A 12795-nucleotide genomic window follows, 5' to 3' on the forward strand; every position below is an offset into this window, starting at 1 on the left:
CTAGTCAGGGTACCAGTTGGATTTGTGAAGTTCTACTCTCAAAAATCTTCAGCCAGCATGCTGGGAATCATGGAACGGAAACTTATATAATTGATGTATGGTAATTTGAATAGAATAGAATAACAGAGGTGTAAGGGGCCTTGGAGGTTTTCTAGCCTAAGCAGGGAAACCCTACACCACCTCAGACAAATGGTTATCCAACATCTTAAAAACTTCCAGTGTTGGACCATTCACAACTTCTGGAGGCAAGTTGTTCCACTGATAAATTGTTCTAACTGTCAGGAAATTACTCCTTAGTTCTAAGTTGCTTCTCTCCTTGATCAATTTCCACCCATTGCTTCTTGTCCTGCCCTCAAGTGCTTTGGAGAATAGCTTGACTCTCTCTTCTTTGTGGCAGCCCCTGAGATATTGGAATACTGCTATCATATCTCCCCTAGTCCTTCTTTTCATTAAACTAGACATACCCTGTTCCTGCAACCGTTCTTCGTATGTTTTAGTCTCCAGTCCCCTAATCATCTTTGTTGCCCTTCTCTGCACTCTTTCTAGAGTCTCAACATTTTATATTTGGTCCATCTATAGTTAAAAAAGCAACAAGCCAAGCATCTCAACACACATTTGAGTGTAAAATTTCTTAAATCATGTAATTAAAATAGAAATAAATGGTCTGCTTAAGTAATCAAAACAGAGAAAAATATATCATTATAAAAATCTGGACTCAAACTTGTGCAGAAGGGAACTTCTTTATTTTAATTCTCAGCCAAAATCTGCTCTAAAGCTTGCAAATTACTCAGGATTAGGTTGAATCCAACAAGATGGAATACTTAAACCAGAAACAATCTGACCATAATACTCTGAATTTGGCCTTGAAAGGAAAACATCATTATCTGGAGATTCTTCTGCATATAGCAAGTTTAGGCTTTGGCCATGAAAACCTTTGCTCAGTTTCACCTGATGTACCTGCTATAGTTTTGCTTGGAATGTGATACCTAGGCAATTGTCACTCTTGTCTACTGCTGGTGTTTGGATTTACTGTAAGGTATTCAATTTGGGACTGCCTTTGAAGACTATTCAAATACTCCAGTTGATACAAAATCTAGCAATCCATTTCACGTAATTTATGTGTGTTTCCAGGTGTTTTTCAAAGTATTGTTATGGTTTATATGTTTAGTATCTGCAGAACCATCTTCTCTCAGTAGAGCATAAACTGAGAAGGTATGTCCTAAGGAAGCCCAGGAGATAGGGAATCGACAACAAGCCTTTTCAGTGTCTGCTCCAATCTGATAGAATGACATGTCCCCACCCAAGGTCAGAATTCGACCCTCACTATTGACATGGGCATGTCCAAGACTTTGCGGCATATAATACCATGTACTGGAATGGCTGTCAATTATTTATGTCTGCTTTTATTTTGTGCAATTTTATTTTATTTAATGGATTGGTTTACTGATCATATTAATCTCTATATATTTATGACTCATATATATGCTATATACCCACACACAGAGACACTTATGTATTTATATGTATTCAGGAATGTAGATAAGAAATCATTCAAGTTCTAAAAGCTTAGAATTAGAGCTACATATTTCAAAATTGGTTAGGAAATGGCTTGAAATGTATAAACTGCAATCTGCAATAACATAATGCATTTTGTTTTTATTATCAGGACCAAAACTGCATGCATTCTTCTTACTATGAAAGAAGGATTATTTAAGCTTTTTAAGTGCAGCCACAGTAGATTAACAGTGATTAGAACTGCAATAGCTGTGGAAATCACCACAAAGAATGACTCCAAACAGAAAATGGTAGGGCACTAATTTAACCTGTTTTCACACAGAATCACGGGTCTCAACAGAGTACTTGGTGAACTCCAGATTATATTAAATATTTATAATTAACTCTGATAAAGTACCACTTCACAATACTTGTTCTAATTAAAAAGACAGCATCAACTTGCATTTCTAAAAGACTTATTTAGAAAAAAAAAATCATTTTTGTGATGGATCATCACTCTAGCAACTTTTTACAAGTTAGAAGAATCAAGCTGATTTTTAGAAGTTTTATCAGTCTTTTAAAAACTAATATAAAACACTTTAAGCCAAAAACTTGCAATAACTTCCTTCAATCTTTTCTGCATGTACACCTGCAAGCTTTTCACTCCTTTTTCAAACTCTTTGGTGTAATTATCCTGTTAAATGCCCTCTCACAAATCCACTGGAATTGTGTGACCATTATACTGGAACAGTGTGATCAAGTTGCTAAAAGCTGGCCACAATGTGTGACAAAGTCTAAAAATGGGAGAGGAAATTAGACTTACCAAGTTTAAAAAGGTATGTGCTTTTTCTACAAAAATACCACTGTATTGTGTTTTGGCACTTCCAACATGCTGGAAAGTGGCAAATTATGCTTCACCAAAAAAAGGACAAAATATTCACAATGTGTCATAAATTTATTCTGCTGCATATGTTTATAAATATTTAGAAAAAACTATTACAATTTAAGCAGGAATCAAGATAGAGAATAATAAGATAATTAGTTTAAACTGCAGCTGCTGTTGAAGCACTGCTCCAAAGTTTCAGTTTTCTCTTTCTATGGTTATTTAATTGCATTTGGATTGGCCAATTGTTAAAATATATATAAAAAAATCCTCTAAGGGTTTATTGTAGTAAACAAAGTCAACCAAAGAAAATAAAATTATTTGACATAACCAAATTATGCAATGAAATGCATAACAGATACATTATTATATATCAAGGTCTCCCAACTTTTGGGTGCACAGATAAATGTTTATAAACATAGTGTCATAACTACACTTACTGAATTAATTTGGCCATCCACCAAATCTGAAAATTACTCCCATATGTAAACAATTGCTATCTTTTTCTCTCCCCTGACCTACCACAAACAATGCTTGTTCAGGCAATATCTTTGAACACAAAATTAAGCAGCTCCTCAACTTTGTAAAATTATGTTGTATTGTCAGTAAATAGTTATCCAAAGTTATAGGATGATTGTCTAAAGACAATAGGATTGTATCCATGAAGAATGGCTTGCCAGACATTAAATCATCCCAAACATGATTTAAGGGAAGGGATGCTTACCAATACTTCTGTACACAAGGACTGAGTTCATGTGAATGTATTATCAGAAGAGAGCTACACAAGGGAACGGAACAGAAAAAAAGGGAAATCACTGAATCTACTCTATTCTCCAATCAGCTCTACTATAACCAAAATCATCATAAAAAAGACCTTACATGGGCCTTCCGTAGTGCTTCCCGAGAAAAATGGAGAAGTCCCCACGTTAAACTTTTTCAGAATCCCTACCATTCTAGGCCACCATGCAGCTTCATCTCTCATATTACTTGTTGTTTTTGTAATGGAAAGTTGTGCAGTCTAGATTTAGTACGGCTACAAAAGTGATTTTTTTTCATTGTTTTCTGTCATATTGCATTCATCTTCATGATTATACTTTCTACTCATCAACAGAATCTTCTATCTTTCAGCCATTAAGTCTTTGTGGACCGAGTGGTGGTGGTGGGAGCCAGAGGGGATGGTTCCAATGCTGTGGGCAAGCACATGCACACAGTTTCATTTGCATGAGCGGTAGGCATGTGCACTCACCGCTCAAGCAAATGGGGATTTGCACCAATTCGCTCATCTGCCACTTCTGTGGCCCGGTTCTGAAAGGCTCAGCACCCAGTAGTGGGCTGTGGCCTGGGGATTGGGGACCCCCTTAGCTATATCACTAGTTAATATGTAATGTAATATAATGTAATGTAATGTAATGTAATTCTCCCTTCCCTTTGGGATGGTATTAGCAACCTTTTTTGTGTTTATTTGTGTGTGTTTATTGGGTTGATCCAAGATGGTGCCGCTGCAGGCAGCCTTGGTGAAATGTTCTCTAATGGTTTCTTTATTTTTAATTATTCTCTGTGACTCACTACAGATTTCTTACTTACGAGACCATCTGCTGAAAATTAAATAATGCTTCTTTAAGGAGCAATTTTCTGTGATCTCACCTCCCCACCCCCATCTTTATAAACATGGAGAAATTCTAACACAGGAAGAAGCAATTTCCCCAGAGCTATGGATTACCAAGAAAACCAAACAGAGGAAACAGAGATGAGGTAAAAGGGCAGGAATTTTAAACAAGCTAAGGAATAGGGGAACTAGAACTACTCTGCCTTTGATCTTCCTGGCAAATTTACATTCACTTGCTAACAAGATGGATGAAATACTCCTTTTAAACAGATGCAACTCTGATTTTCATAGGGCAGCTGCCTATGCTTTATTGAAACCTGATTACATGATGATATTGATGACAGCATGCAAATTCCCGGGTTTCAGATACATAGAACAGACAGAATTGCAGAATAATCAGATAAAAAGAAGGGAGGAGGCTTATGCTTATATATCAACAACAGCTGGTCTCAGGATGTAACTATAACATATAAATTCTGTGATGAAAACTTAGAGTCTTTACTTCTCAACTGTAAACCATTTTACTGTCCACACGAGTTCTCCTCATTTCTACTATTTGCTGTTTATGTCCCCCCCCCACAAGCCTGTGTAAACAAGGCATTACAAACTCTACCAGATTATGGAGGCTGAAGCCAAATACCTTGATTCACTGGCCATTATTATGGGAGATCTAAACAAAATGAACTTAAGGAAAGAGCTACCAAAATACTTTCAGCATGTCAATTGTCCCACTAGAGGCAACTGACATGCTGAGATCATTGCTACACAACACTAAAAGATGCTTATCGGTCCTTACCATGAGCAGCTGTGGGACACTCTGATCATTGCATTATTTACCTTGTACCTGCTAACAGGCAAAGAATTAAAACCACAAAACCAACAATTAAATCAGTGAGGACCTAGACTGAGGAGGCAAAATTAAAGCTACAGGCCTGCCTTGACTGTACTGATTGGAATGTTTTTGAAAGTACCTCTGCAGACTTAGATGAACTCACAGATACTGTAACAACATATGTCAGCTTCTGTGATGACCTATGTGTGACCAGGAACTTGTGTAACAACAAACCTTGGTTCACAGCTAAACTTAAGCAGCTACATCGTTCCAAACAGGAAGCCCACAGAAAAAGTGATAAAATGCTATACAATCAGTCTAGAAATGTATTAACAAGGGAAATCAGACCAGCAAAAAAAATCTACTCTGAAAAGCTAAAGAATCAGTTCTCAGCAAATGAACCAGCAAACGTGGAAAACTCTTAAAAAATTTCATCGATTATGGCAAACTTCCTTCCCAGGCTGAAGGAATTCAACAACTGGCAGATGACCTGAATATGTTTTACTGCAGGTTTGAAAGGAAACTACAGCCACCTATCTCCACAATCCCCATCTCAGACACACCAACAACAGCCAAACCTCCTACAACTGACCCCATCTCATTGGGTTCCCTAGTGATCACAGAAAAGGAAGTGCAAAACCTATTTCACAGACAAAAGCCAGGAAAAGCTCCAGGCCCAGACAAGATAACCCCTTCTTGCTTAAAAGTCTGTGCTGACCAATTGGCCCCCATTTTCACCCGTATTTTCAATAAATCGCTAGAGATGTGCTATGTTCCTTCATGCTTCAAACACTCTACTATCATTCCAGTGCCGAAGAAGCCCACCATTAAGGAACTGAATGACTACAGACCAGTTGCTCTAACTTCTGTAGTCATGAAAACCTTTGAAAGGGTAGTGCTGTCCCACTTGAAAACCATCATGGATCCACTGTTAGACAACCCTCCCCTGAAATTTGCATACCGAGCAAATAGATCAACAGATGATGCTGTTAATACGGCTCTGCACTACATCCTAAAACATCTTCAATCTTCAAAGACCTACGCAAGGGTCCTCTTTGTAGACTTTAGTTCAGCATTCAACACCATCATTCCAGACATTCTTAACTAAGCTGAACCAGATAGTGGTACCTGAACACACTTGTAAATGGATCATAACAGACAGGAAGTAGCAGGTGAAGCTAAGCAGAATCACAACAGATACCTGTACAATTAGCACAGGGGCCCCACAAGACTGTGTGTTCTCTTCTCTCTATATACCAATGACTGCATCTCAAACGATCCATCTGTTAAATTACTGAAGTTCGCAGATGACACAACAGTGATCGGTCTCATTAAAGACAATGATGAATCTGCATACAGACAGGAGGTTGTACAACTAGCCTCGTGGTGCGACTGGAACAATCTGGAACTGAACACACTCAAAACTGTAGAAATGGTGGTAGACTTTAGGAGAAACCCACCCATATTACCACATCTTACAATAATAGGCAACACAGTATCAACCCTTCAAATTTCTAGGTTCTACCATATCCCATGACCTAAAATGGACACCCAACATCAAAAACATCATCAAAAAAGCACAACAAAGAATGTTCTTTCTACACCAACTCAGAAAGCTCCAACTGCCCAAGGAGCTGCTGATCCAGTTCTACAGAGGAATTATTGAATCTGTCATTTGCACCTCAGACACAGACTTCAGAGGATGGGGTGAGGTCAATAGTAAACAGTTTTTGGTTAAAGCTTTTGGGATTTTGAGAAGAGACCACAGAGTCAGGTAGTGTGTTCCAAGCATTAACAACTCTGTTACAAAAGTCATATTTTCTGCAATCAGGATAATTGGAACTGCAGAAAAAACAATTGCTATGAACATGCCTTCCATTGAAGACCTGTATACTGCACGAGTCAAAAAGAGGGCTGTGAAAATATTTACAGACCCCTCGCATTCTGGACATATAAACTGTTTAAACTCCTACCCTCAAAATGATACTATAGAACACTGCACACCAGAACAACTAGACACAAGAACAGTTTTTTCCTGAACGCCATTACTCTGCTAAACAAATAATTCCCTCAACACGGTCAAACTAATTACTAAGTCTGCATTACTATTAATCTTCTCATCGTTCCTATTACCCATCTCCTTCCACTTATGACTGTATGACTGTAAATTTGTTGCTGGTATCTTTAAGATTTATATTGACTGTTTCTCTATGACTATCATTAAGTGTTGCATGTTATGATTCTTGATGAATGTATCTTTTCTTTTATGTACACCAAGAGCGTATGCACCAAGACGAATTTCTTGTGTCTCCAATCACACTTGACCAATAAAGAATTCAATTCAATTTAATTTTGTTCTATTCTATTCTATTCTATTCTATTCTATTCTATTCTATTCTATTCTATTCTATTCTATTCTATTCTATTCTATTCTCTAGTTTTGTAATTATTCCATTTTCATCTGCTTCTTTATCCAGAACCTCAAGAGTGAAAATCATTTCATTCTTCATTATTTAGAATGAGGATCCCCAAACCCCAGTCCATGGACCATTATCAGTCTGTGGCCCATTTGGAACTGTGTCGCACAAGCAGCAGGCAAGCACGTGAAGCTCCATTTGCATTTGTGTCAGATTAGTTGCACATAGGAAACCATCCCCTTGTCCCCTGCTGCCACTGCTGCCACCTGCCATCTCCACTGCTGGTTCACAGAGCTGGAAAAGTTGGGGATACTGATTTAGAACATATGCCATAACCCTTAAAATTGTTTTATGTTACGGGATATTTTGAACACTTTTCCTATTCATGCCTTATGCTGTGTTTGAACTGTGCATAAGGCAAGGCATTGGCTATTACCTATGAAAACTTACATGGCACAGAACCGTCTGTTTCCTATTACTATTATTATTATTATTATTATTATTATTATTATTATTATTATTATTATTATTATTATTATTATTATTATTTATTAGATTTCTATACCGCCCTTCTCCCGAAGGACTCAGGGCGGTGTACAGCCAGAATAAAAACCCAAACAATACAATATACAATTAAAACAAAATTAAAAAACTTATTATACAATTGGCCGAAAACTTTAAAACATTTAAAATTCTAAAAACCCATTAAAATTCATATAAAATTTAGAAATATAAAATATAAATTTAAAAATACAACAAAATTTAAGCCAGCCCCGCGCAAGTAAATAAATACGTTATCAATTCGCAGCGAAAGGTCCGAAGGTCAGATATTTGGCGTAAACCAGGGGGAAGTTCGTTCCAGAGAGTAGGAACAGATAGGTTTGGTATGCTTCCCCCCACCCCGTCCTCTTTATTAAGGATTGCCATCTTGTGGGATCTGGAAAACCTGCTTTCTCTGTAGCAGTGCCTAACTTGTTCATTTGTTCCCTATGACTATCATTAAATGTGTTACCTTATGATTCTTGATGACTGTATCTTTTTTTTTATGTACACCGAGAACATATGCACCAAGACAAATTCCTTGTGTGTCCAATCAATAAAGAATTAATTAATTGGCTAATAAAGAATTCTATTCTATTCTATTCTATTCTATTCTATTCTATTCTATTCTATTCTATTCTATTCTATTCTATTCTAGTGGAACAACATCTCTCCAGAAATCCAAATAACCATACCACCAGTGGCGTTTTTGTAGTCATTAAAAACATCACTCTTCCCTTGGGTATTTAGACCAAATTGTTAAGCAATCCCCGCTGGTTGACTAGTTTGGTTGTTTTTTGTTTGGTTGTTTTTACCGATTGTGATTATGGAATGTTTTCAGGTATGGAATGTGTTTTATTGAGAGTTGTTTCTTTTCTTTTAACAAATTATATTGGGCTGTTTTTCAGTTTTAATCCCATTTTCTGCCAAGAATAAGTGATGTGATACGGAAAAATACATTGTTTAAATAAAATACACCCACACATGGAAAGACACACACACACAAACAATAGGTTGTAAAAAGATTATAGGAAGAAAGTAAGGCAAGAATTGTTTCTACTCTGACAAATGTTCATTGTCAGATAGTAAATGGGCTGCTTCGAACAATCTTAACAGGTCTAAAGATGGATGGATGTTTAGGAGACCCAATCCTGAATAAGAACTCACAGCAGAGTCAAACTCTGTTGAAAAACCTTGGACTTTGTGAGGATGCTAGAAAAAGTTGCCAACAGGACAGAAAAGAGATTCCTGATAGTGGCTTGCTTCCCAATCATCAGTCTTCTTCCAAAATGCCCTTTAGCTTCCAGTATCTTCTAATCAACTTTTAACTTGGTGAAAGAGGAGCTGGCTAGCACCAAGCTCTTTCTCTACTTTACCTGGGATAGGACTTGCTCTATTGATCATTCTGCATTAAGAACATTTGCACTGTGGTTATTTAAGGTGATTGTTAGCAATAGCAATAGCACTTAGACTTATATACCGCTTCATAGTGCTTTACAGTCCTCCCGGGTTACAAAGTCAGCATATTGCCCCCAACAATCTGGGTCCTCGTTTTACTATCCTTGGAATGATGGAAGGCTAAGTCAACCTTAATCCTGTCAGAATCAAACTCCTGGCAATGAGCAGTAAGTTAGCTGCAATACTTCATTCTAACCACTGTTCCACCACAGGTCCTAACTGCTTATAATTAACTGTTAATTAACTGTTCCTATATAAATTATTCCTATATATAAATTTATTGATGCAAATAAATGGAAAAAGTAATAATTAGGCGTTGTGTCTTGCTGCTGGAAGTACTGCATGTGGCACATGAGTGAGTACCGAGTTTCCCGAAAAATAAGACCCTGTCTTATATTTTTTTGAACCCTGAAATAAGCGCTTGATTTTATTGCCATGGGCTCAAAAGCTTGATTGGGCTTATTATCAGGGGATTCTTATTTTGGGGAAAATAGGGTACTGTTCAGAGTGAGGAGAGGGGAACAACCCCCCCCTTTGAAATGTATGAGCTGGAGTTGCCCATGAGCAGCAGATATTAAGATTCCAGTACAAATTGACCATAATAAACTGGGGTAGACAATATTATTTATATCTTGGTAGAGTTTTTACTTTAATGATACTAAGATTTCAATGGTGGCATGCCTACTCTGCTTTGTGGGCTACTAATCTGAAGACATGAGTAATTTTGTAGACCTATCCTAGTGAATTATATTCAGTCAAGCATTGCAAGCATCCTACATGGCAGTAAGCTATGTATCTCACTGGATGATTGTGTTGCTTTGGGGAAATGCTTGTGCTTACACTCTCTTGCACTAATCTATGAGAATTTTAGTATCCTTTAGAACAGAAGAACTATAAGACACATCCTTACTGCTCTCCCTAGTCAAGGTCTTCTTTTCCCATAGAAAAAGAACTTACTGCAGATAAGTTTGTACTGGAATTGACTAGTGCACAAAAAATATAATTACTTGGTAAATTCAAATTACTACCTGTGTAATTGTTGCTATCTCTAATAGAGCTCCTAATAAAAATCATAAACTAATGTTTGGCACTCATATCCAATTAACATTAATTTTCTTACCATTCTTACCCTTCAAACACCCCTGCCCTTTCCATACTATAAATATTTGCTTTTGGTTAATGGTTTTGAATGCTGTTCTTACAAATGCGTCATTTCTCTTCAATTACAGTAATAATTGGTTAATCAGTTGTTCCTTTACTATTCAAAACAACTTAAATTTCTACTCTCAGTGCTGAATGGGACAAGATCTGTGTTCAAATGTCACGCCTGAAGTTGTACATTCAGACAAATATGTATGCTAAATAACACGTAGTGTATTAATTTCTGTCCACAAACCTTTTTAAGTCACAGAAATTGAGCACTAATAATTCATTTGAAACACATTTTCCACCACATGTTAAAAAAATATCAAATAAAGATTTTAATTATTGGAATGCAGGTTGCCTTTATAAAAACATAAAGGTTTTCCTTAAAGTATATCCTTTTTAAACAAAGTGGTCCTTCTTCTGAGCCACTTGGCCAACCATACCAAAGATGATACTTTTTAAAATTCCTCCCATTTTGTGATCAGCATATGGAAAGCTTCCTGCTGGTTGTGGAACATATTAATGGGATTATCTGAAGTGGCAAGAAGCTAAATGGAATTAAAATCCCATAAGCATCATTAATTCTCTCACAAGATTCTAAATCTAAGCCTCAGAAGATTTTGAAAATTGGGATTTGAGGTGAAGCACATATTGAAATAAAACTTACATTGTTGCCTTCTGTGTAGCTTTCCTCAGAGCAGACACATTTGTATGGACTATGACTTGTGTCACAATGATCAGCATGGCCAAAGCAATTACATCTGTAAAACAAAAAAGCTTTTGAGAAAAAAAAGCAAAACTGACTAGGAATTCTAGAACTTGCAGTACCAATGTACCTGGAGGGCAACATGTTGGATAAGGGTGATATATAATTTGAAAGGGCACCTTCCAGTTATTGTTTTTACATTGTCGTGAATGTAACTGTCTGCTTCTGTTAAAGATAACCATCTCAGAAAAGGCTCAATTAAGTGTAGGAACTATTTCATGTCTCTCTTGATTCAGCATTTATAAATGTCAAATATGTGCTGGTTTCAAAGGGAGTAAATTGACAGGACATCTTGCAGACCAACTATTAAGTGATCAAATGAACATTATGTGCTTTCATTATGTACTGGGTAGATGCAAAACCCTAATTATTAATTAGAATTAACACCTGTGTTTTCAACATCAATCCTTCCATCTATAATTCCACAACTTCTTAAACACATTATTTGCTTCAATTTATTTTAACAGTTTTTGATGAAATGTTCTCTTTTCAAGCTACATCTTTATGGAACAAATCCTTGAAGTAATAATAATTTTAATTATAGCTCTGTATTTTCCATTGGTGCCAAATTCCAAATAAGGCATACAGCTGGTAACGATATATATGAATATAACGCAACTAATGGCACAAATGGCAACATATTTTATTTATTTACTGCAACAAATTGTAGTAGAGAAAAACCTGACAGCTAAAGGTAAATATAAGCTTCCCCCAAAATAAGACATATCCAGATAATAAGCCCAATCAAGCTTTTCAGCACATGCAATAATATAAGTCACCCCTGCAAAATAAGCCTCCACACCAACTACTTACATGCATGCACAGCCGGTCCTGCCATTTCCTCTGGTTGCTTGCCGTGCAACCAAAATGAGTTGAGGAGGTGAGGCTGGAGGGTGGGACTGGGGGGACATGCCCTCCCCTTCCTGTTCTTCATGCCAGCCGAGCAGCCCAACACATCCCACCCTACCCCAATGGCAACAGCAGCCTGGCTGCCTCCCTTCTCTGCCATCTCTTTATCGAGAGAGGTGGCAGGTGGGGCGGAGGAGAAGCAAGATGTGTGGAGCGAGATGTGGCTGCCTTTGCTGTCTCTTCTCCCCGCCCACTCACTGGGCATGAATAGCTCCTGCCCCTTGCTTAGCCACCTACCCCCTTTAGGGATGCAATTTGGTGGTGCCAGGTAGGGTGGGAGAGAAGTGGGACAGGCGTCTTAACTTTCAAGCTCTCCTCGAGAAATTTGATTGAACTCATGGGAAGGCTTTCTTTTACAGTGTGTTTCCCTGGACACAATGGCAAGGAAAGCGATGGAGCTTGAAAGGTCAGACCAGTGTCCCATTTCTTGCCCGCCCTACCTGCCACCCCCAAATTGCATCCCTAAAGGGGGATAAGCAAGCGGCAGAACCCCTGTAATGCCCAGTGAGGGGGGAGAAGAGATGGCAAGTGGAGCCACATCTCACTCCATGTGTCTCACTTCTCCCCTGTCCCACCTGCCACCCCTCTCAATAAAGAGACGGCGGGGAAGAGAAGCAGCTGTTGCCATTGGGGTGGGGTGGGATGTGTTGGGTCGCTTGGCCAGCATGGAGAACAGGGAGGGGAGTCGATGGCAGTGATGGGACATCCAGTCCCATGCTCACTGCCTCCTGCACCCCAAAAATA

General features: G+C 37.9%; 1 protein-coding gene across 1 annotated transcript in view; it reads right to left on the bottom strand.

Moving 5' to 3' along the window:
• USH2A (usherin) overlaps positions 1-12795 on the bottom strand; it is a 587033-nt gene that overhangs the window by 493719 nt on the left and 80519 nt on the right. The window contains exon 8 of the mRNA XM_058169610.1: positions 11044-11137. Within this exon, the coding sequence (XP_058025593.1) occupies positions 11044-11137 (94 nt within the window). The remainder of the gene's footprint in view (positions 1-11043; positions 11138-12795) is intronic.

The sequence above is a fragment of the Ahaetulla prasina genome, chromosome 1, assembly GCF_028640845.1.
Source record: "Ahaetulla prasina isolate Xishuangbanna chromosome 1, ASM2864084v1, whole genome shotgun sequence".
Classification (NCBI taxonomy): domain Eukaryota; kingdom Metazoa; phylum Chordata; class Lepidosauria; order Squamata; family Colubridae; genus Ahaetulla; species Ahaetulla prasina.